The sequence below is a fragment of the Amaranthus tricolor genome, chromosome 6 (genome assembly GCF_026212465.1).
Source record: "Amaranthus tricolor cultivar Red isolate AtriRed21 chromosome 6, ASM2621246v1, whole genome shotgun sequence".
NCBI lineage: Eukaryota > Viridiplantae > Streptophyta > Magnoliopsida > Caryophyllales > Amaranthaceae > Amaranthus > Amaranthus tricolor.
This window is the reverse complement of record NC_080052.1, coordinates 31,005,639-31,032,520: the sequence shown is the minus strand read 5'-3', so window position 1 is coordinate 31,032,520 and position 26,882 is coordinate 31,005,639. Positions and strand designations below refer to the sequence as shown.

At 30.6% G+C, this 26,882-nt stretch overlaps 2 protein-coding genes across 2 annotated transcripts; both read left to right on the top strand.

Moving 5' to 3' along the window:
* The first annotated feature begins 7,681 nt into the window (after positions 1-7,681).
* Positions 7,682-13,824, top strand: LOC130815876 (uncharacterized). Its single transcript, XM_057682388.1, has 6 exons — positions 7,682-7,966; positions 8,178-9,090; positions 9,180-9,400; positions 11,424-11,460; positions 11,886-11,950; positions 12,566-13,824. The coding sequence occupies exons 1-6, from the start codon at positions 7,866-7,868 to the stop codon at positions 13,041-13,043; spliced, it is 1,815 nt and encodes a 604-aa protein (XP_057538371.1). The 5' UTR covers positions 7,682-7,865; the 3' UTR covers positions 13,044-13,824.
* Positions 13,825-16,269: 2,445 nt separating this feature from the next.
* Positions 16,270-18,894, top strand: LOC130815875 (BTB/POZ domain-containing protein At3g22104-like). Its single transcript, XM_057682387.1, has 3 exons — positions 16,270-16,497; positions 16,628-17,815; positions 18,502-18,894. Exons 1-3 carry the CDS (start codon positions 16,435-16,437, stop codon positions 18,892-18,894), a joined length of 1,644 nt encoding a protein of 547 aa, XP_057538370.1. The 5' UTR covers positions 16,270-16,434.
* The last annotated feature ends 7,988 nt before the right edge of the window (positions 18,895-26,882 follow it).

Sequence of the window (26,882 nt, the reverse complement as noted above, 5' to 3'; positions counted from 1 at the left end):
CACAGTAAGAACAGTCCACTAACGCACCCCTGCAGTCCCTTCCTGGGTGGTTCTTGTGGCATCTCCTACAGTTGAAGATTCTCTCTTTCCCATTACGATCATATAAAGGCTTCTGCATTCTAGCCTCTAGCCTCAAACTTCCCCCACTCTTGCTGCTTTGACCAGAATGGAAACCTTTCTCCTGAAAGCCCCCAGACGGTCTGTGCTTTTTAAATTGATTTTGGACTTGATTACTCGCATTCGTATCATTATAAAACACGGGTTCCTTTCTCTTTTCCCCGCTATGGCCCAACTTCTCTTTTTCCTTCCTGATAACATTCCCAATCTGCGCAGCTCTCTTATAAAGCTGGTCTAACGTATCATACCTATCGGTCTCAATGTGTTTTTGGATCTCATACGATAGACCTAACTCAAAACGCTGCATTTTCTTTCCCTCAGTTGGGACATCGTCAGGGCAAAACTTTAAGTATTCCATAAATTTCTGATAATACTCATCTACCGTTAGGTTTCCCATTTCGAACCTAGCAAACTCATTTGATTTGTCCTTCCTAACACGAGGCGGATAGAATTGGTCCCTCAACGCCCCCTTAAATTCTTCCCAGCTTAAATCACCGTCGTTTTCGGATATCAATCTCATCTTACTATGTGTCCACCAATAGTCAGCGTCTTCCACTAGAAAAAACGCGGCTTGGTCAACCATGAGCTCAGCAGGACATCTCACCACGCTAAAAAGCTTATCAAATTCTCTTAGCCAGGTTTCCAACATAGAAGGTTCCCCTTTCCCACTATAAGTCGAGGGTTTACTTTGGGCTATCCTCTTACTAATTGACGAAGCCTTATCCTCAAAGGATTTCGGTCTCGGATTCCTTGCGCCAGCTAGGGCCTTGATTAGGTTTCGAAGTACGCGATCAGAGTTTCCTCTTGGCACGGACCTTCTCAAAAAGGGTGGCATGATGGCAGGTATACTGCATAAGGTTTAAACAAGGTGTGTAAATACATTTCTATAGCGTTTGAGGTTTAAGGAAAAACTCATTCTGTTATTGCTCTAAAATATACAAGGTAGTAGCCCTAAAGGTAAAAAGGTTGAACAATAAGTCTATAATCGGATTTATTTATTTTCCATAAACACAACTCTGAATCGATTCTACTTTTAAATGTTTATATTATCAAATAAAAAGAAATCAAAATTCAAATTCAAAACAAATAAACCATATACTTCCAATCTAGAAAGAATACTTGGGTATAATTTCCCACATAGCCATTGTTCAAAACTACAAAAGTCCGAGATAATCAACCAAATCATCCAATCAACAAAATTGTTCGCAATTTATTCTACTAAGGGACAAGACATATGAACTCAAACACATGCATAGTCAAATAAAGGAAAAACAATCAGGCAAATAAAGGTGATGCATCCATGCGGTCCCGATCCTCCATGTATTGATCAGGGTCAAAATCAGCATCATCAGAGTCATCGCTAGACGCGCTATCGGAATCAGAAGGGGTTCCCACAGATAAGGAATCACTCATAGAAAGTCGTTCTTCAGAATCAGAAAGCTCTACAATTATTGGTTCGGGTGGTTCCTCTTCCCACATCATAATTTCACTCTCTTCCTCACTCATAAGATCCTCTCGTCTCACCGGCCAACCCCCTAAAATAATATGCTCACTATCATCATCACTCATCATTCCAGCTCTATAAGCTAGTTCCCCCTCATCAGGATCTTCTACCACTCCTAAAGGATCCTCCTCCATTAATTCTCCCTGCTCCTCAAATTCCTCTTCTGGATCCTCATCGGGGTCCTCCTCCTCCGGGTCCTCTTCTGGATCCTCTTCTGGATCCTCCTCTGGGTCCTCTTCTGGATCCTCTTCTGGGTCCTCCTCTGGATCCCTCTCGAAGTCCAACCCCTCAAAGATTATAAATGGCATTGGGTCAGGGTCTACTATGTGAACATCCTCCTCCCTATTATCTCTCCTTGCCCCACTAGACCCTGGAACGTCAACTCCGTTACGACCCTCAGATTGCAATGCTCTTACCCTCCTGTCAAACTCTAGGTGAAACTCATCAATCATCCCCATCAATGTATTAGTTTCTTTTTCCATTATCCCCTCATACACCTGTTTGGACTTTTTGAAAATCATTTCCATACGTCGGGCGTAATCCAAATCACATTCTCCCTCTTTTCTATCCCAAATTCCCTGAGCCTCTATTTCTGCCCAAATTGGGGCATTATCTAAAACTCTCCAGGGTTCATCTCGGGTATTAATTCCCTCATCGGCCGGTCTTTTTCCTTTATCCATGAGAGAAGATAAAGATCGAACTTCCTGACTCACAAGGAGAGAAAACAAAACAATCAATTTCTAAGATAAGACAAGGGTAGATATTTCAAATCATCAGAGATATAGACACAAAGGTCCTATCATGCACACATCAAGTTATCCATGATATCATGCTTAAAGACACAAAGCATAACACGTCATATCCCCTTAATGTCTACCCCTTTTACTCTCGTTAATTTTTTTTTTTTTTTTTTTAACGTTAGTCTATCGATATAGATAAATAACACTAAATAAAACTCCCGCTCTGATACCAGTTGTAACATCTCGGAATAACTCGGGTCGTACGAAAAGAGAAGATGATCTTTTAAAAACGGAACAAACTGCAATCCGAGTCAAACCGGGATGTTAGAAACAGTTTAAAACAGTTTTGAAGTTAAGGAAACGTGCGGATCGAGTTCTATTAGCGTTATTTAAAACTATCAGATAATAAGAAATACTTAGCAGCGGATAAGAAACGAAAAGTCAAATCTACTTATTACAACTTGAGAGCGAAAGTCGCCTCATAAAAACCAAATGCTCTTTAAACTAAATTTAGAAGTTCTTATTAAGACTTCTTTACTCTAATAATTTATTTCTTCAAGGGACAATCCTCACTCCCCAGACCTGCAACTTAACTTACTGCTAGTCATTGCCCAGATAGGACACAACATCATCGCAGGGTCGTTAAGACCAAAAGCACACGTCAGCGAAAGTCGCATACCAATAAATAATAACATCGAGAAAGTTTAATTTGATTAATTAACAATTCACAGAACCGTACGCTTGATCATACTTATTAAGAATATTTATTTTCATGTATAAGTTAGTCAGCTATATTGCTGTACTATCCGGCCATACTGCCAGTACTATCCAGCCATACTGCCGGTACTTTCCAGCCATACTGCCGGTACACACCAAACTCCATAAGTGAGACAATACATTAGGGGGAGCTAACCCCTAAGCAAGCCTCTACCATAGACACTCGCCATACTTCGGTGCCTATGGTTAAGTATGCATACCCCCGCGGTGGCTCATAAAGCCCTCATATGCCGCGAGTAATTCTTTTCCACCAATTGACGACATACTACGTCCACTTTTTAAGTTAGTGAGGTCATACTACCTCTACTTTCAAAACAATATATAAAGATTGACGTCATACTACGTCCACTTTTGAGTTAGTGAGGACATACTACCTCTACTTAAGTTATTGAGGACATACTACCTCTACTTATCATAACAATGTATAGAATTATTGATTCGAACGATAGCATTATTCGTTCTATATACCCATGCCTTACTTTTGGGTATCATTAATACATGATACATCGATCTATTGCGAACCACGCTGCGTGTACATACCTTAAACGAAATAACCAACTCGCAAGCGTCTCAATCAATTCCCGGTCACGAACCGACTTCCTACAAAGTTCAATCGTATTCGGGAAATAAGCACACATACACATTTTCCTCAATCACACATAACACACATATTCAATTACGTCCATACCTAGAATGCTACACACAATATGAACATCCATCACATACTACAACATGGTATAAACACAAAACTGGACAGCTTATACATTCTGTCCAGAAACTCATCTTAATACTGTCAAACTGAAAATCCGACTTCACCGTTGCGTCCGGAAGGCGTCAAAACCCCCGGGTACCAAATTTCATAATTTATAACATAGTATAAGTATTTTTAACTTAATTTCAAAGCCAAAAATGCTCCAAAAACACAAATTTTCCACTATTTACCAAACCTACGGGATTCCATTTTTTATCACCAAAAATATAAAATTTCAATGCTTTATTCTTTAATAAATCTAAACAATAAAATTTACATAATTTCCATGATCACATACAAAAAAATAAATTTTAATTAATTATTTATACTTTTCTCAAAAATAATTCTTTTTACTCCAATGTTCACACACAAATACATCACATATATATACATGTAATTTTTCCTCTATCAACATTATACTTCTCTATTATTCAATAAAAAAAAATAAATTTCCATCACCACATACACATGTATTATATTTTTTTTTTATATGAACAACCATTTTTTTATGTATATATATATATATATTTATTTATATATATATATATGTATATATATATATTTCAATCATTCATCAAACAATTCTTCACACACATGTGCACAAATCTAAAACCCTAAAATCATATATTAAATTTAAGTAGAAAAAACATCATACATCTAAAACCCTAAAATCATGTATTAAATTTAAATAGAAAACATCATACATCTACACATGAATTTTTAATTCATGAACAAACTCATAAACCATAAAATCACACATATAAAACATAGAAATTTAAATTAAAACTTAAAAATAAAACTAGTTTAAGAATTACTTACAATTGCTCAAGATTAACACCAAAATTTTATGAACCAAAATTGATGAATTGATGAAGGTTAGGCGTGAGAATGTGAGGGAAAAAGGAGTGTGTTTTTTTTTTTTTTTTTCTTACTTGCAAATTGAAATTTGAAAATGAAAATGAGTAATGTAAAAGGTTAAGGAAAGGAATAAGGAAAGGAAAAGAATTGATTAAGGATTTATGAGATTTTATTATAATAATTTCCTTAACCTTCCATTTACTCAAATGGAAGTTACAAATCCTCCAAATATTCCCATATGGCCGGCCAACCTTTGCCATTACCCTTTTTTTTTTTTTTATTTTTTTTTTTTTTTGAAATTAAAGATAGATTAGGAAAAGATTTGGACATAAATGAAATATTTTTTTCTAAAAAGAATAATAATAATAAAAATAATAATATTACTAGCAAATTATTTAATATATCGGGGAAAATTTCGGGGTGTTACAGTTATTATTCAATTCTCATGTATCTTCTAGATAATTTGGTTTTATAATTAGAATATAATTTCTATTCAATTAATCATCAATCATTTTAAACTTTTTAAAGCTCTTTACACGTACATGCTCGTGCTTGTCAAGTTTTTAAAAAAATTCATAAAGTTTATTCTCAATTGTTTACAGCTTAAAGGAGTGGTATCATTTGATAACGAAAAAATTGGGGAGAAAAAAACGTACTTTACAAAATAGATTTATTTACATGAAAATGATATGCTAGTTTGTATGAAATATCATGTGGTAGCTATAGCATGTAGTTGTTTAATTGCAATTGTTAGATAATTGTATGTCTAGTTAGTTGTGTGAATAATTATTGATTGATAAAAGTACAAGTTATGATAACCGTCAAATTACAATTTGATGAAAAAATATAGAAAGAATCTTACAATATTAATTCAAATTTAAGAACACCTCAAATTGTAACACATGAAAACAACTATGTAGACCGTATTTAAACACTACCTAAACTGTTACTTTACTTTAAGGATTTTTTTTTTGTAAAATACTCTCTATACCCGCATAACTTTTGATATAAGTATAATTTTTGTAAAAGTTTTGTAGGAAAGTAGAAAAGACTATTATTATTTATTATTAATTTTTTTTATTTTTTATTTTTTATTTTTTTTTGGGAAGAAGAAAATTTATTCCAAAACAAAGTCATTACAGACACCAAAAAGAAGGCAGAGCCTTAAATACAAGCCATAGAGCTCAAAACAACGAAATAACATCCTTCACACAGTAAGGATATAAACTATAGAGTCGATGCTTAACTTCTAACTTCACAGACTGCATAAGGACACTAGGCAAAATCAGTTTGAAGTTCCAGACAGAATCATTACGGGCCTTCCATATCTGATAAATGAGACTATTCAGAGAGGTTGTAATCACCTTCTTTTCAAATTTCGACACCTTCCACTTGCTTGTTTGATAGAAGAGAGTGAGGATATATTGGTTCCAAGCCATGAATTCAAGATGCTAAGGCACTGGCGAGTGGCGACTCCAAGGACAGCGAAAGAATATATGATCTGCAGATTCACTGGCCTCACCACACATAGGACATAAGTCATCATCTATAACACCAATGGCTTTCAGCCTATCTCTTGTTTTTAGTCATTTTTTATTATTATTATTATTATTATTATTATTATTATTATTATTATTATTAATTAATAATAATAATAATAATAATAATAATAATAATAATAATAATAATAATAATAATAATAATAATAATAATAATAATAATAATAATAATAATAATAATAATAATAATAATAATAATAATAATAATAATATTGTAATCATTATGTTTCCTATTATTATTATTTTAATCATTATTATTATTATTATTATTATTATTATTATTATTATTGTAGATATTATAATAATAATAATAATAATAATAATAATAATAATAATAATAATAATAATAAATGTATAATAATAGTTAATTAAAACTTATTTAATTAAATAATAATAATAATTATTATAATTATAATAATAACAAAAATAATAAAAATAAAATTATTAATTAATTTAATTTAATTAATTAATTAACTAATGTTAATATTAATTAATTTATTGATTACTTAACTAATAAAAAGTTTTATGTATACTTAAATCATAATTTAAATAATAATATTAATTAAAAAATATTAATATTAATTAATTAATAATAACTCAATTAATTAAATAATAATAATAAAATGTACAAATAAATTATAATTCTAATAATACAACTAATTAATTAATTAATTAAAATATAATAATATTTAATTAATTAGTTTTTAATTAAACAATAATAATAATAATAATATATAATTAATTCAGATCAGACCAAACCAGATCAGATCAGATCAGACCAGACCATATTATATTAGATCAGAAAGATTCAGATCAGATCAGACTGAACCAGGCCAAATTTGATCGGAACAGATCAGACCTTAGTAAATTTAGATCAGATTTAATCAGATCAAACGAAGAGAACAGACCCTCCGTCCTTTTGAATTAATATCAAAGAGAAAATAAGTCGTTTTTCAGAAAAAAGGGAATATTAAATAATAAAGAAAAAGAGAGATTACAAGTGTGAATTAAATTAAAAGTGGGTTAAATTATATGAATGAAACTAAAAACAAAGTTGCGAGTTAATTTTTAAATCGGAAAATAATGCAAAATGAATGAGCAATCTAAAGTTACATATGAGGTAAATTGAGACATTTGAGAGCGACAAAGTTAGAGGTATTTGAAATAAACCTAACAATTCAATAATATTTATCTGATTTTTTAATCGAATCCAACTTTAATCTAACTTGAAAATAAATTTAAAATTACAATATAATACAATGTAAATACAAAATATAATTTTAAACCAATCCAAAATACATAATCAAATTTGAGTACATTATTGGAATAAGCTTTTCACGTATAAAACTAGTAGCAAATCTTACATTTATTTAGTAAGGAGTGATGACTATTGATAACTTCCATTTTTATACGTTCGCGCTTCTGTTGCCCTTTTCGTTTTCGTCATTACTAATTCCCCAATTTCGCAACCCAAACTAAACTTATAAAATTGCAATCACAAGTCGCCAGATTATACAACTTTTCTCATCTCGTTAATTACGAATTACATAAGAATAAAGATGTCGAAGAAAAAAGCTTTTAGCGGTAGCACTATGACTCTCAAGGACTTTCATGGCGGTTCTATTCCTTCCGACATTTCTCTTCCTTCTGCTCCTGGCCTGTATGTCTTTTTCTTTTCTTTTTCTTTTTCTTTTTACTCATTTTCTTACTCATTTATTTTTTGTATGCCGCAAGATTTAAACAACTGTTTCAATTGGATTGATTTTTTATTTCTTGAATTTGTTTGTAGTAAAGAACTTTTTATTTGGATTAGATTTGCGTTTGTGACTGTGACTTTGATTGTGATTGAAATCCCTAGTTTTTTCAAACAGGATTGTGAGACCGACTGATCGATCCGTTTTTGATCGTCCAAATGTTTGGGGGAATTCAATTGGAGCGGGTCGATCTGATCATCGTTTGCGCCCTCGCTCGTCGAGTTCCGTTAGGAATTTGGATGATTGTAAAACTCCTTTTCTTACTAGTAGTGTTAATATAGGTAGGAATTTTGATGAGGATGAGAGAAAACCGCTTGATGGTGGTGGACCTCCTCCCCCTCGTAGGACTGTTAGTGATGAGAGTTTTGGGGGTTCGGTTATGCTTTTGGAGCCACGAGTCGATAATAGGAAGGTTTCTGTGCAGTCGAGTTTGGGGCCGGTGGGTGCTCAAATTGGTGGAATTAGTGGGAGTTCTTACTCGGCTAGGGTTGTAGAGGGAGGTCAGTCGGATGTAGGTGTGAGCTCTCGGCCAAATGTGTGGGGTGCTAGAAAAGAGGCGAATGGAGTGGGTGAGTTTGTGTCTTCTACTAGGAGTAGGCAGAGCTTGGTTTCTGAATTTGCGCAGGCGAGTGCGCTGGATAAGATTTCGTCGGGTAGATGGCAAACTAAGCCTGTGCAAAACATGGTGGAGGTAGAGGTTATAAGGCCTTTGGAGTCTCCTAATAGTTTTTATGGTTGGGAGAAAGACTCGTATGTAGATGGTGGTGTTAGTTTTATGAGTAAAAGGTCTCTTGGAATAGAAGTGAATAGAGGTAGTTTTAAGGAGATGCATAGTGGTGAGAGAGTGCATTCTCCTGCGCAGAATTCTGTATTGTTTACTAATGAGGGTCAACCAGTTTTCCCTGAAGCGACATTTGGGGCTTCTGAGTTGCTACAGCCTCCAGAAGTGTCTGAAAGGCCCAAGTTAAAGCTGCTTCCAAGAACAAAGCCGCTAGAAATTCAAGAGGCACCTGTAGTTGTGCATAGTCAGGTATGCTTGGTATGTTTGATGATTGATGGGTGTTTACGTACTCCATGGTGAATGGTTATTGTAATGCTTGTCTTTATGTGTCCATATAGGGTTCTCAACAGCAGATTGATACTATTCACTCAGAAGCTGCAAGTGTCCTTGAAAATCCAGGGCATGTGATTGCTAGACCGAGCAGCAGTGAATCAAGTCACAGAAAGCCAGGGGTAAGTGGCAGTGAAGCAGGGCAAGGGGCTGTAGAGCGTCCAAAGTTGAACTTAAAGTCCCGTTCTCAGCCAGTTAACCATTCAGACGGAAGCACTGAAATAGAAAGGTAACTATAATGCTTGAGAATATAAAAGTTAAGGTTTTCTTGTTTCCCTGGTTATTGATCTTTAGATTTGGCCTCAGGATGCTTGTGATATCTACCTTGCTTTGCTTGCAATCTACCCTATGCAGTGATATTATGAGGAAGTTATCAATTATAAATTATGAACTATTGTTTTTGCATATAACATTTGTTTACCTTACTTTTCAGTGTCAGATATTCTTATCCATAAACTACCTTCTTCATACCCCAAGTTTTTGCCAAGCGAATTTAAGTCTTCCAGTAGTTTCTAAGCACCCCAATTGTTAACTTCTAGAGCCCATTCGCAAAGCACCTCAATAATGTTTGCCCATTAGTTTGAGGGTGGTAAGAGGTGAATTTTTTGAGTTTAGTGCTGTGTAAACGTAATAATTCTTTCCAAAATTGCTCACAAATATTTGATCTCTAAAGTTATGCAATACTAATATTTCTTCGAATAAGTGTGATGCCACGATGTGAAAGGATGCTTCAAACCCAAAAATTGTTGTATTTGACCGCCTATCCATCACTACGAGATTAGTGTCAACCCCTTTAGATTTAGGTGGCTCCTCGAAAAAGTCAAGCCACCGTGTATCTGCATTGGTATAGTATGGGTTGTAACACGCCTGCATGTTGGTATATAGTGCCTTGTTTTGTTTGTTTTTGCAATTACTTAAGTGATCATAATCTACATTCTTCTCAACAACTTAGTTCCAAGTTTTTTCCAAGTGAATGTAGCTCTTGCACTTTGCTGTGTGATGGTTGATTTTTTAATCACTAAATAAATTGCAAGTGCATGCCTGATGCAGTAAATAGTGAGTCCTCTTGGTGCTTATCAATTTAATTCAAATCAATTACGCTAAAAAGGAGTTGTTTAACATGTGAATAACTAGGATTGCAAAATTAACATGGGTTTAATTAATAATAAAAAGGTTTAGGAAATCAATACATCCCCACTAACATGCATTAACTATCACCAAATACATCATCACCAATAACCAAATGTGATATCCCTTTCATTATCCTAATCTCATCTTTCGCTTTTTGATTAATCTAATTCTATGAGGTGTAACCCTCTTAATTTCAACTTTCGCTTCTGGACTAATTAGCAAGTATTATTTAGGGAAAGGAATAAATTAATCTCAACCGCTGCTTCTTGACTAATTAAACCAATGAATTTAACTTAATGATCAATTTTAACAACCTTTATATATCACCCTTAATTTGACATGGAATGAGGATGGAATCCATTTAATACATGCTAGGGTTTATATATTAACATCTTAGAAATAGACTACTCACTACTCATAATTAAAATTTAAAACCCTAAAAACAACGATAATAAACATTGACATGATAATCATAAATTTAAAAGAAACTAAATTTAAATAACAAGTAAACATGAACATCTAAACAAAGACATACCCGGATAAAAGTAATAAAGAAAACATACTTGAGGTAATTGCTAATACAGACACTGCCATAATAAGCCTCTTTTAAATTCGTAGAGGTTCGTTCCCCCACATTTTAGGGTTGTGGCCAATTCTTTATGGCCTTAACCTTCTCCTCATCCATTGACCTGTGGTTTGGTGGTGTTCCACCGTGCCAACTGGAGGAAGTATCACTGGCCGTATTTGTCTTCCCTCTTGACATACTTGTTCCACATGCACCCCCCCCTCTCTATGGCGTTACAGGGCAAATAAGATGCTTTTATGTGTAAAGTGATGTAAAAGCATGACTGTCGGCACACTAGTCATCTTTTGTTTATTGAAAATTTTCTTTTGAACCATTTAAAACCAATAGCATCATGAAAGTATGTCATAGTCTGCTGTTCCACACACCTATTTTGATTGGTTCTGTATATTGGTCTTTGCAGTTCAATTTTAGTTTGTTGATCAACTGTTTGCGGGTCAGTTTAAGGAAGAATGTTTGTATATACTTGTAAAATGAAATGTTCTGAATGTTAAAAAGATCTGTGTCTTTATTGTCTTATTAGTTTATATTAATGCAGGAAGGCATTGTTTGGTGGTGCTCGGCCACGAGAAATGGTATGTCATTTTATGAGCCTTCTTTTTTTTTTTGTACTGGTTCTATTACTTGGCTCTTGTAGCAGCGTCCTCTGCTTAGTGTTCACCAGTAAACCACTTCTCAAAATGTACTTCTAGAACTATAAATGGGGTCTCAGATGTAAAAGATGAAAGTAAAAGAGGTCAAGGGAACGAAGGATCGATACCCTCAGACATTTTGTCAAGCTAGGCTATGGAAAATGGGGTTTCATTCATGGGGTGGTGTGTATACTTGAAGCAGAAAAAGTAAACATCCCGGTTTCAGGATGAATATCTTTTTTCATTGAGCTCGGTTTTTTTCAATTAAATTCTTTTATTTTAATAAAAGGTAGTTGTCGCCAGTGTATGCTTCTATCTTGCTTCCTTATCTTGTTGGGAGTGTCTTGATTACATATCTCGTGTTCCAGGTTCTTAAGGAGCGAGGTGTTGATGATGTTGTCACCAGCTATGACGAAGTTCAAGCTCCAAGCCGGTAATGATAATATTACACTCTCCCATACTATAAATCTCTGTTTTATCATTTATGTGCTGATGTAAACTGTGTACCGGCATGTGTTTTGATAGCATCAATGGAAAGAGGGCTGGGAAGCAAAGAGAAGGTGAGGAGAGGGGGGGGGGGGAAAGAGGGCTGGGAAGCAAAGAGAAGGTGAGGAGGGGGGGGGGGGGGCTTGTGTTTTGTGCCAAAATATTTTTAAATGTGGTAATTTGGTTCTTTAACAGGGAAAAGAAATAGATCCTGCTTTGCATTCTCTTGTCTTTTGACTTGACCTGATCTGTATCAAGATGGAAAATGGACATGTGTTTTGATAGCATCAATGGAAAGAGGGCTGGGAAGCAAAGAGAAGGTGAAGGGGGGGGGGGGGGCTTGTGTTTTGTGCCAAAATATTTTTAAATGTGGTAATTTGGTTCTTTAACAGGGTTAAGAAATAGATCCTGCTTTGCATTCTCTTGTCTTTTGACTTGACCTGATCTGTATCAAGATGGAAAATGGATTGCTTTCCTGTTTTGTTTTGTTCAACTCTATCGTATCCAAATCCAAACATATCATAAAATCCTCTTTGTGATTATTTTAAAATCTTTTGTGTAGCATAAAAAACAATGCCCCTCACAGTGAAGTAATACCTGCTCATCCAAATACCTCTCGCCAAAGTGAAAGGGTCAATAATCTTTTTATCGATCAGAGGATTGAGAGAGGTCATGAGAAGAGAGATCAAAGAGGAAATATCCACAGATTTGATTTGCAGAGAAAGAATTGGCATAATGATAACCGGAGAGGTGGCCGGGACACTGAGAAGCACCAGCAGGAGAGGCAACCTTCACCAGAGACTTGGCGCAAACCTGTTGAGCCGCCAAACTTTAGCAATTCTGGACTGCGGTTTGGGAAGGCTGTTTCTGCTGTTGACCTTGTACAAGCTTTTTCAAGATCGGTTTCAAGCCCTAAACCTGTTGATCAATTTTCTAGTCAAAAGGGACTATCTGGCCAAAAGGGTCTTCCTGCTCGTTCGCTGGTACCTTTCTCAAGGCTCACAGGACCTACATCAAGGGCTCAGATCAATGGTTACTGATGTTTCAAGACATAATAGCTCAAGAATGGTCAGACAGGAGTTGTCTACAACAGTGAATGGACCTGACGATTCATGGAAATAAGTTGTATAAGCTTAGGAATTAGGTGTGAAACATGGTGGGCGAACAAGTGGAATTCAACCATCCTTGATTTTTTCATTTGATTTTTGAGTCCTAATATCAATTATCAACCTATTTGCTCATCTGTTTCCTATGTTCAGTTAAAACTGATATGGACTCAGACTCGATGATGGGCAAGTGCTCAGTCTTGGGCAAATCAAAGAGGATTCACTGATGTTTTGGCTCGTACCAATTTGATATCAATCATATTGGTTCATAAACGTTTCAGATGATTTCTTTTGGGTTTTCATGACTTGCTTTTGAGCATGTTCCTGATATATTTTTAATGTATTAGCATGCAAGGATATCAGATTTCATCCCACCGGACCTTGTATTTTTTGCCAAATGTAGGGGTGGGGGTATTTGTTCATTCATTGTAATGTGCACCAACTTGTATGGTGTTGAGTCAATAATCTGTGTAATCAGCAACCTATCCATAGAGGATGACTAACTGTATTTAAACACAATATTGAACTTATCATTTTCAAAATCAGGCATGAGTAACAATACTTGCTCTATCCCTATGAATTTGCACCATATAACTAAAAATACTCGTATAATTGACTTATATGGTGTAAATTTAAAGGGACAAAGAGAGCAAACTGTTTTAAAGACTGAAGATCTCTATTGTTTGTGATCAAGTATTCTACAAGATTTATAATGGTTTATGTAATGCATATTTCAAATAATTTTAGTACTTTCTCTTTGGTAAAGTCAAAGCGTACATGAGACAATCAAACTGTAGAATACGCACATATAATGATAAATAATTCCTCATACTTATTATTATTATTGTCTTATTTGCTTTTTGAACATTTGCTAATACACATTGAATCCTAAAATTTTTAATTGCGTATAATTGATAGTATAAAAAGGTGATTTTATTAAAATTTATATTGAGACGAATTAAACAAGATTTCACATGATTGTTTAACTTATAAATTAAGAATGATTAATACTTAAAAAAATCAGTGAGACAATAATAATGAATAGAAGAGAGTAATGTGATTAGTGACATAAGTCTTGCCTATTACTGACACATGAGTTGTGTTCTAAAAAGTCTATCTGAAAATAGTATTAGGATCATCTCCATTACTTTTCTCTATTACTCATACTACGATTTTAACACCTATTTTAGAATGAAAAATAAAATGTCCAAATCCTTCTATTAAAACTCCATCAAGTAATTATAGCCATTAGATTGAGTAATGAACCCTCTATTACATTTTAAGTAATGAAGAGGATCTTAACTTCTTAGAATAATGGATTACCTAGTGGTCAAAGGTTTTCTTTTTATCTTTGTTGATAAGTTTGATTCTCATCACTTATATAAATATTTAAATCAATATCTCACTTTGCCGGAAGGAATTCTCTAACCTAATTCAAATTAAAAAACATAAAACCATAAATCTTATAGAGATATAGAAGTATTTATCAAACATTTCAAAAAGCTCTATGTAAAGATATTTTTATTTATTAAAATAATTTAATAACCATCCAACCCCAACTTACCCAAAGATATGATTTGAGTGGTCTTTAAAAATACTACTCCATTGAATTAGTCAAAACTCATGCAAATCACGAGACAAAAAAGATAAATGTGAATGAAACAATCATATACCAAATATTTCCATACATTTTGTAGATGGAATATATGAACGACTTTTTATTGTTTTCGATTAAAAAAAGGTCATCATCCATGAGAATGCTTACCACTTTTTGTGGCAAAAATTCAACAAGTCTTCCCAAAAGCTAGAATGTGAGATTAGTTTTACTTTTTTTATGTTAAGCCTGAAAGCCACCAACCATAATTGCCGCTCAAAAGTGTAGTTTTACATTCATTGGTGTGGGTTTCGTCATAAAACTATCTTATTTAAAAATTTATGTATAATTAGTTACTGTCAATATAAATCTATATAGATAGTACTCTATTATTATCGAATGCAATTATCTAATCATCTAAACTACAAAAAAAAAAGATGGATAATTATTTTTGATAATCTTTTACAAATTAATTACCATTAACCTGTCAAATAAAAGTTTTAATTAATCTAATTTTAAATGATGTATATATAAGTATATAGCATAAGGGATGTAAATTTTTTTTTTTTTGAAATGACCAAGATATTTATTATGAATAAGCTTGATCGTTTTAATTATGTTTAGATTAATTAAAATACTTCATTTTAAATATTTTTTACATATTATATTTATTCTTGAAGGTCTAATAAATGTGTTCAGGGTCTAATGTTTATTCTTATATTATTATTACTATTTATTTAAACCCGTTTTACAATAAATTTAAATATATTCTATTTATTTAAACCTTTTTTACAATAAATTTTAATATATTCAGTTAAATTAAGATCTAATCTAATGTCTTGTTTATTGTAAATGTTAAATGGTGAAAATAATTTTGAAAATTTAATTTAACTATAAAAATTATTTGATGGGTTTATGATCATATACTTAAACATAAATTTGAAGGCGAGAATTCCATTGCCACAAGAATTCCATAACTTGTTTATGAAAATAAAATCTAAAAATTATTTCTATTATTATTATTTAATATATAGATGTATACGAAATCTTATAAATGTATAACATAGAATTTCGTATACCAATTAACAACAAAAATTAACGGCAGTCAATGTGCATAAAAGACAATTAGCAAACAAACAACCAATTAATATTAAATTAGAAAATAAAACACAAATCTCATCGCAAGAAGATTCTAAAATCTCAAAGAAACATGGTATAGATTTGTCTTCAAGTAATTGGCTTTTATAAAATGGTCAATATAAATTATATTATCTAATTAAATTACTAAATTATGTAGGACAATAGAACATGCTTTTTCATGCCCTTTTTCCAAAGTTTTGTCTTCAAAACATTATAATTAATTGGCTATTCTCCCACGAAATTATTACAGTTGTAAGTTTTAAATGATTTAAATTATGTTGATGATATTAAAAAGTATTTAAAATATATGAAATTTTTTTTAAAAATGCAGTATTATCTTTTCATAACAAAATATGTATCAAAATAAAAAGGAGAAACATAAAAGAAAAGTGTATAATCTTTTAATGAAATAAGTATAATCTAGAAATTAGTGCAAAACACAAAAGTCCTTTAATTGTTTTACTAAATGAGAAGCTTCGGTTTTCTAATTCTATTCCCCCATTTTATGTTGTGGGTTTTCACATTTTTTTATCTTCATCACCCTTAAATTTGTTGATTACAATTCAAAATTTTGATCATAAAATTTTCAAAATGCAAAATTTTTGTGATCTTCAAGTAGATGTCAATGGCCAACACATTTTTTGGACAAGCAAGGTATTTTTAGTTTTCTATAATTTTCGACTACTATCTTTAATTCATATAATTCTAAAGATTTATGAATATCTTTTTTTAATATTTAATATCATGTAATAAATATCAGTGTAACAAAATCTATTTGTTGCAGGAACTTTTAACACAATTTTCTAGTAAGTTGAGCAACTTATTTGAAAAACGGTGCAAAAATGGTGGGGGAGAAATGAAAATTATATACAAAGACTTTCCGGGTGGAGCAGCTGGATTTGAGCTTATTACAAGATTTATCTATAACAATGGTATTATCTCGTATTGTGATTTTGTACGGGATACTGGGCTGATGACAAAAATCAATGGTACTATCGACATAACTTATTCTAATGTTGTTCTTCTTAATCATATTGCAAATTACATGGGAATGAATAAGAATGTGTTTGGAAGGCCTAATTTGATTGATCAAACCAAGAAGTTTCTAGAAGGAATCCAAACATGGTCTTGGTTTGAACTCTTAGAAGCATTAAAACATGCTCAATGTTTGTCCATCGATATTGATATGAATACAATTTCGTCGGTTCAAAGGTTGGTTTATGAGGTTGTCGAGAGGCTTATATCACGATGTGTAACAACTCCATCAATCTCTTCGGTTAACTCGAGTTTTCGGTCTTCAGTAGATTTAAAGATTACTCTAAATACAACTAAGTCGAGCTGTCTTCGAATATTTTGGTGGTTTGAGGATCTTTCGAGTCTAAATATAGAAGTAATTGATATTTTTGTAAGGAAAATGGTGTTAGAGAAATTTGATCATACTATAATTAGTAAATTTCTCTTTTACTATCAAAGAGAAAGAGTTATTGGTGCATCAAATAAAGTTCTAAAGGCGAAAATTATAGAGAAAATAATTGTTTTACTTTCTCTTATTGATAAGAGGAGTATTTCAATTAAAGGGTTGTTTGAGACCTTAAAAATAAGTTCAAATTTGGAGGTAAAAAAAGCTTATAAAAGTGAATTAGAGATTTTAATTGGTGCACAACTTGATCAAGTTACGTTAGATGATATAATTCTTCCATGTATGCCAAGAACAAACAAGAAATCTACTATGTACGATGTAAATATTGTAATAAGATTATTGAAGAATTTCCTTCTGGAAGGAAATTACGGTCCTAAGCTTTACTCATATCGACTGAAAAGAGTTGCGAGGCTTGTAGATTTATATGCTAATGAAATCGCACCCGATTTTCGATTGAAGTACTCTAAATTTGTTGCACTTGGAATGGCAATCCCTGATGCTGCTCGAGACTCTTGTGATAAGATATATGAAGCTATCGAAATTTTTCTTCAGGTAATTAAGCATTTCTTAATTAAAATTGCATGTGTTTAGAGTTTTAATTTTAGTTTTATTGTGTTAAGTACTAAATTTTTTGTTTTCAAATTTTCTTTCTATTTACTTTTTTCGCAGATCACAGCCCAAACTTTTAAAATTTTATAATTTAATTGTTAGTTTTTAACAATTCTAAAAAGTAGATATTTAGAAAATATATATTGAGACGAATTTACTAACATCCCACATAAATATATTTTTTCTTATAGATATATCAATGAGAAATCATAGTCAAAATTTCATACTAAAATTTGTAAATTCTATTTGAGAAGAACATATGAAAATGAAGGGGTAATATTATTGGGCCTATAAACTCTTAAGCCATTTGATTCTTAATTCTTATAATTTAAACTTATATATTGTTGGAAAATAACTTACATATAATTGTGTGCGCATTGAAAAATTAGAGAGATGTTCATTAATATATAAGCTTGATAAACTATTTTTCCTATTATTAATTGATTTTAGGATAAAACTACATTAGACCAGTTTGTATGCATCCAATGTAACTCTTTTCTCATGTGAATCTTGTATGTAAGAACCATTATATATATTCCTAAGTTATTGTCTTAATTTAGGTATTATTCAATATTTCATCAAAAAAAAGTTTCATTATTTCAATTTTTTTTAATAATATTTTTGAATAGGTTCATCCAAAACTCACGGAAGAACAAAAGATGAAAACATGTGGAATGTTAAACTACAAGAAGCTATCAATAAGAGTACTAAATCGACTATGTAGGAACACCATTTTTCCATTGTATGCAATTGTGGAAGCTTTAATTCATCAAAATCCAACATTAAAAAGCAGTAATCATAAAGTGTTGACAAGTTGTAAGGCCAGGCCGGATGAAGTTGTTGTTAAGGAATTTGCTAAAAATGGAAAGTTTAGACTTCATCTTCAAGAGATGGGACGGGCAGATTTAGACTTGCAACATATTTTTGGTAAGTTAGAAAATGATTATGTCGCAAATGTAATTATGACTCCTAAACCATGTTGTATATATAATGTTAAACATCTCCCTAAACTTTGTTCATGATTTGGATTATTGTACTACTTCATTTGCTCATTTTTCTTAATGGTGAGTAATGGAAGTAGCCTATGATTTTTTTTTTTTTATTTCCTAGTTCTTTGATGATTTTTATATTTTGCATTAATTTGTTGCTAGTGTTCTTGAACAAAACGAGGAGATTTAAAACCCGCATAATTAAATGATCCCGAAGTGCTTGGACAAGCAACATCCAAGCGCTCTTCCAAACACATCATTGACAAAATCAACACCATTGTTATTGATCGCCCGAGCAAGCATAGTGCTGACTAAAGCAGTCCTATGCTCTACAAAGCATTGTTGATGTGCTTGCTTAAGCGTCATATTTGACTCTTTTTGCATGAGCTATGCATGCTACCATATTTGTTCGAGCAATTGGGCAGCCACCATTCGGAGCCCTTTCAATGCGAACACAAGCCTCATTTCAACTTTATTTGTCTACACACAACTTCGTTTTGACCATATCATAAATAACAAGGAATATTTATTGAGTCACACACAACAATTACTTAAGAATGTGTTTGGGAACAAGTAGTTTATTTCAAATTCTAAATTTTTATTATAAAATTAATTAAAATTTGAGAGTCAAATAGAGGGAGTACTCGTTGATTAACCACCCAAAAGGTCTTTTTAATGTAGTTTTTGCTAAAAATAACGGTATTTGGTTATGGCAAATTTAGCTTTAAAACTAGTCGGAATTTAGTTTCAACTCCACTAACCTTAGCTGGCTCTTAAAAGCTTAAATGTGCAAATACAGTAGATTGTCAAAGAGATCAGATAAGTTTGTGTTCGAGTCTTATATAAATGAGTCAGATTCCCATCAACGTATCTAATATGTTTATTTTAACAGGATTGAAAATAATAATCCTGATTTGATTGTAACAGCTCAAGTCAATCTCATTTCGGCCCACTTAATCCATTTAAAGTTTTTTTTGTTGCTATTTAAAGATTTTTAACGTTGACCATATCTTATGTTTTATGTCTCAAATTTAAACTTTTAGTTCATAAGTATTTTATTTTGTATTTACAATGAAAAATAGGAAATTATTAAATGACATAAGTTTATGTTATATTAATTGATTTGATTCGAAATTAACTTGTATAATTAAATAGGTAATACAGGTTTATTTCATATTCAAAATTTTGACCTTAATCTAATTCAATAAACAAATCAAATCGGATTGACCTATTTAATTAATTAAGTCAAAAATCTCAATCCAAACCTACTTTTTCAAGTTAGGTTATGTCAAATAAGCATATGCTCAATTAGACCTTGAATAGAAAAACAATTACTGCATGCAATTAATTGATTAGTCAAAATTAGTTTGCTAATCAGTGACCCTCCACTTACCACATGCTTATGGACAGAGTTTGATTGTTACCCGTTGTGGTTGGACAAACCTTTTCCATTCCCAATCTTACAAACATTTACATGGCCTACTAAATGGAAAACGGAGAACAAAAAACTCCAAAAGACAGCATACTTTCTCATTTTCCCTATTAAGACGGTCTTATTTTGAGATGTTTTTAAATTGAATTAAATAGTTAAATTAAAATATTTAAAATATTTATTTTCCTACTTAAAATACTGATTTTTTAAATTTTGGAATTTTAATAAGAATTTATCTCACTATAATACGGTCTCATATAGTTCTTAGAAATATGAGATTGCGTAATTTATTTGAATTTTGCTTGTCTTTTATTGAAATTATAAACAATTATGAACTAATCAATTCTTTTTGAAATGAAATGGTAAAATTCTTATACTTTATCATAGAATCTGATTCTTTAAAATTCAATTATTCTATCAGGTGATACGAATCTTACTATCTGTACGTCTATCACGAGCTAAGGGACTATTTGACCGTTTTTTTTAAAGTGTGAATTGTCATCTTTCACCTCTCCCTAAAACCTAAACTTAATTTCTATGAGTGGAGTAGATCGGATAGATACATAATCATAGCGTGTTAAAGAATTGGTGCATATAAAGTTAATGTGCCACTAGCTTAATCCGTTTTCACCAATTAGTCAATGAATATGTAGATACCCTTTTCAAGTGTACCTATTTACGTACAACTTATTCATACTTTGCAGTACTCCTTCCAATTTTTTTTTCAATTTACTTTTTTTATATATTTCAACGTAAATTTTGAGTTTTAATATCTCATTGTATGCATAATAAAAAATTATAAAAATTACGTATTAAAATTTTTTGCATCAAGACGAATCTAATAAGATCCCACATGAATATATTTTGTCTTAAATATATACTTTAAAAAACAAATTTAAATTTCTCTTTTATAAAGTGAAAAAACTTAAAGTTAACAAATAAAAAGAAACGAAGGGTTATATATATATATATATATATATATATATATATATATATATATATATATATATATATATATATATATATATATATATATATATATATATATATATATATATATATATATATATATATATATATATATATATATATATATATATATATATATATATATATATATATATATATATATATATTCTCGTAAATTTTCTAATTGCATTGCAAGGTAGCCTATAAAGCATAAAATCCTTTTTCTTTGTTTTTTATGAACCAGATTAGAGCTAAATACTTAAATTTATAGCAAATTAATGATCACACTGTATTTCAAAATTCAGTATCCAAACATGTAATTTAATCCGCATAAAATTCTTTTTTTTTTTCATCTTTAGTCATTAGTATCATAGCATGTATTAATCCAATTTCCTTAATCATTACCAATCTAAACGTACAATAATACACGAATAAATTAATTCTTAATGTTTTTTCAAAAAAAAAACATTAAATTCCTATAGAATTCAGTCGCTTGACACATATATTTAAATTCCTTCTCTGCATACATTATGAAAACATGGAGATTTAACCCAATGAAAAACAAATTCTATTTGTCATATATTTTGAGTGGTTCTCGAAAGTGACTAGTAGTTAGATGAGTCTATATAAGTAGTCTCAAATATTAAATTATTGTAAATTTAGAGATAAAATTAATAAAATTGAAAAGATAACTAGTATTTTTAGCTTTTGGATCAGGTCATATATAATCATCTGACGATGAGACGGTCTTAATAAAGAATTTGTTTATTTTAAAATGAGTGATGTAGCCAACTTCTCTAAATAGATAAAAATCTATTATGCTCGTATGAGAAAAAAAAATAAAAATAATTTATAATATAGCATCATAAATTTGATAAAAATTCAATAATACAAAATAATTAAAATAGATTCTGTAGTATTCAGATCAACTAAAGTGTTAAAATATGCAAGATTTCATACACCACTTCTTTTTTATTATTTGGAAAAATCTTTTTTATTATTTGGAAAAATTATCAGGAATAATACAACTTTTTATTTATTTTCCTACATTAATCTCAATTTTTGATTAATTATGAATAATACCAATTTTAAAGGGTGTTTCCTAAAATATACCTAACATGTTAAAAATCAAATGGTAGGAGATTATATGAGAAAAAAATTTGGTAAATTAGTTAATAAACTAAAATTAATATTATTCTAGGAAAAAAACCCCTAAGCTAATATTATTCATGCTTAATCAATAATTAATATTATTATAGAAAAATCAACAAAAAATTATATTATTCACAATAATTTTACATTTATTATTTTCATACTATTTAGATGAAAAAATTCTCAAATCACTTAACAGTTCCATCAATTGTAGATGCACTCAACCTATAATTGTCCTTGCAAAGTGCGACAATGGAAATATATGGCTTAAATCGTTGCTGAGCTGCTGGCAAGTTGTAGCAGCCTTAGGATAATTTGCATTGTACGTTTATTATTTTTCTGTTCAGACTTTAATTATAGACCACAAGATTTTATACTCTCCCTATTCATCTTAAGAGTCTCATTTGACTTTTTACGGATTTTAATAAGAGTTAAAAGTGAGACCCTAAGGGTAGAAAAAAGCGTGGTATTATGGGTTTTTTAATGTAAGGGAGGAAAATTAGTATGGGTAATGAAAGGTATAATTGAAAATAGGATAAAGCTATTAAAGGCATAAAAGTCAAAAACCCATACCAAAAATAGAAATAGAACAATTAAGATGACTTTACCATAAAAAGAAATAGGACACATAAGCTGAATAGGAGGGAATATTATTTAATTTTATATTTAGTGTTTACTTATGGGTACAAAAACGTGAAATTTGTGCCAATAGCTATAGAAGCCAAGTCTAATACAACATATCACAAATATAACTATTTTTTATTTATTAGAACTTATTTTTATTTAGAACATAAACTTTTACGAGTTAAATTTTTTTTTCTATTTTGTTCTTTGGTGTTGCTAAATTATTTTAATCTAAATTTATTTTTATTGGTTAAAATTTATTTTGACTTAACTAAATTTAGTGCTTTGAATTTTATTTTGTTTTACTAATGATACTAATTTTTACTTATTAAGATTTATTTTTATTGATTTAAATTTACTTTATTAAATATTATTATTTTGAGGTGATGTGAATAGGATCTAAGTGATAATTGTATTGACTCATTATGTTAAACTTGATTTTGAATGGATAAACAGACAGTTTTTTATAAATATCTTGTGAAATAATGATCAATTAGTAAAATGGTTAATTTTTTGCCTTCAATAATTAATACATTAAGTAAAAATAAATTGAATTCAGTAAAAATAAACTTATTTCGTGAAAAGAAAAATAGTTCTGTGTAAATAAATTGATTTCAGTTTATCTTTATTTTATAAAAAGAACAGGCAACATAAATATAAAGTATTAATAGTTTTAGTTCAGTTTAACAAAAATATTTATGCTTTTTAGTTGGTTTTTGATTTTTGATTTGTTGGTTGATCAAACAACAGAAAAAATGTTTGATAAATAAATTTTAAATTAGCTGAAAAGCTGGCTTTTAAGCCAAATGAAAAAGCTGAATTTTAATTTTGCCATACATCTCCATAAAAAGCTGAATTTTTCAGTTAACTTAAAAGCCAATAAAAATCACAAACATTTTCAGCTAATCAAACAAGCTAACCAATAGCAAATTTCCTAACACCCCCTAAATAATGATGTCACCCAAGTTGATTGGTTTTTAACTTTTTATATTACAATATATATGTTATTAGAAATTTACAGATAACATTAATTTAATTTTTTAAATTATTCTGCAACTTCTTTCAATTAAATATGCAATAAAAATTCTAATATTGTAATAATTTTTGACGAGCTAAGATTAATTTAGAAGTAGCTCTACCTATATGGCCGAGATTAATTTTATTCCTTGAATTTTAGCTCAAAAATTTTAATGATGATGTCATAATTTATGATGGTGCTATTATATAAACATTTAACTTTAGCTATTTTTGATGGGACGAGTATTTTGAAATATCTGTAACATTAGATCTTTGTTAAAAACATAAAAGTTATATAATAATAAGATTCTAATTTGTAGATTAGTGGCTAATATGCAATATAAAATCCTACTATTTTAATAATTTTATCTTTTATCTTAAAGCCCTAAAATTAATAAGACGACCCTTATTATCACTTATCACCGTGCATTTCACAGGTAGAAATACACAAGAATAATTCATTTGGAATCTAAAGGTACCGAAAATATGGCTCATTTAGTTGAGGAAATTATGTCCATTGTGAGAAGAGGAAGTAGATTTCCATAAGTAGCGTTTAGGACATGTTTGGATTGAGGATAAATAATTAAAGGGAAAATAAAAGTTAAAGTAGGAAAACAGAGGTACTTAGCTAGAAAATTAATTGAATTTGATTGTTGAAGTGGAAAAATTAATTGTAAAGTAATAAGAAAGGAATAGAATAAAATACAATTAGTTTCCTCATTTTGATGTAGAGATTTACCTTAGAAGAGGAGGAGAACTACTCTTTCGTCGTGTGAGGGAAAACATTTTTCTTTTTTATTTATCCTTTCACAAATATATCAATAGTTTATATACATTTATATTTACCTTTATTTTATTAATTTGATTTTTTTTTATTTAATTAAATATTTACATTTAATCCAAACATATCTAGTGCTTGACTAGGTGACTTTTAACTTGTAAATATCTATCAAAAAAGGGCAAGTTGTAATGAGATTGTACTGTTGAGAGATGAGTGTTGATCATTGGTAGTTAATGTTTCCATCGAAAACTTTTGCTCGTTTGAATCCATTGAGATCGTATTAAAATTACGTCTGATAAAAAGGTTACAACCTCAAATTGAATACCATTCCAATTTGATTTGTTATACAATTTTTTTTTTTAATTGATTTCATGTCATTATCTTATATTCACAATCAAGCTAAACAAATTTCTCAATTATTTCTATAAATTCACATCAAGCTGACTATTTATAGGAATAATTGAGAATTTTGTTTAGCTTGATAATGACATGAAATAAATTAATGACAATGCAAAAAGTTAGTATAACAAATCAAAAACTACTTGCAATTTTTCTAGTTTACAAAAATTGCCTAAAAAAAATAATTACTTGGTTTCCTCTATTTCATTATACTTGCAGCTAATTAATAGTAACATTTTTTTACAAAATATATCACTATCAGTTACAAGTTGCAATATTTCAGAACAAAGGCAACACTACCAATTAACAACATACATCAAGTTTTCCATTAAGTGAATCATGTGCAAATATTGTTAAGTATTATTGAATACTTCACAATGCTTGCACATGGGACAAATGTTGGCCCGTAAAAAAATTTTTGAACATAAGATGAAAATTACAAAAATACGTATGTTGAAGTAGATGTGTGGTCACATATTAATGGATAAAATTAGGAATAAAAAGTTTAAAGAGAAACTACAAGTTGCCCGTATTTCTGCAAAAATGCTCGAAAATAAATTGAAATGGTTTAGACATGTGTAGAGAAAGACCTTTGATGCCCCCGAGAAGAGGATAACAAACATCATAGTAGAGTGTAAGAGAAGTCGAGGAAAACCTAACAGAATTTGGGAGGAACAAATAAAAGTTGATTTGCATGGGTTTACACTTCCTTAAGAACTTGACTAGTTGATTTCCATTCACTTACCTGTTGGTGTTCCAGTTCTCTGTCTTTTCTCGTTTTTATTGTTTTTATTTATTTATTATTATGATTTGTTTAATTTTAATTTTAATTTTAATTTTAGTTTTATTTTATTTTAATTTATTTGCATTTTATATATTTTTATTTTATTTTATTTTTAAGGGTTAAGCTTATATGATAAGATGCAGGCTTGCAGAGTTAGTTTCACCTTCACTTTATCCTATTCCTTGCAGGAAATTCTCTTATTTTCGAGTCGAGAGATTTTTTGGTCGCGTTCTCCTTTATAAGTATGAGTTGCCGCCTCTCTTCCTTCTCTAGATCCTAATTTCAATGGACGGAATGCATTGGGTATAATGATGATGATAATGCTTGCGCATGATCCACTTCACGAAAAATAATACTCCCTCCACACCAATTAGTTGTCACATTTCCTTAATTGGCAAAATCATTTTAATCGTCACATTTCTATTTTTGTCAATCTTTTTTTACCTAAATACCCTTAATTTACACACGTAACTATGAATATACCCCTATATACCTTACTTACCTAACTACCCTTCACTACTTAACCTTCACTACTTAACCTTCATTACTTACCCTTCACTACTTACCCAACTACCACCTTTTTAATGGACCCCACACCATCCTTAATAACCGTGTCCAAGCAAATGAAACAACTAAAATGATGTGGAGGGAGTATATTTCGTTTATTAGTTGTATTTAACAAAGAAATTTCTTTTTCCTCAATTGGTTTTTTGAAAAAAAATTTATAGGTAGTTTTTAATTTGTTATACAATGTATTTTTTCTTGCATTTTCTTTAATTAATTTCATGTCATTATGAAGCTAAACAAAATTCTCAATTTTTCCTATAAATAGACAGCTATATTTAGAAGTCAGAAACACATAA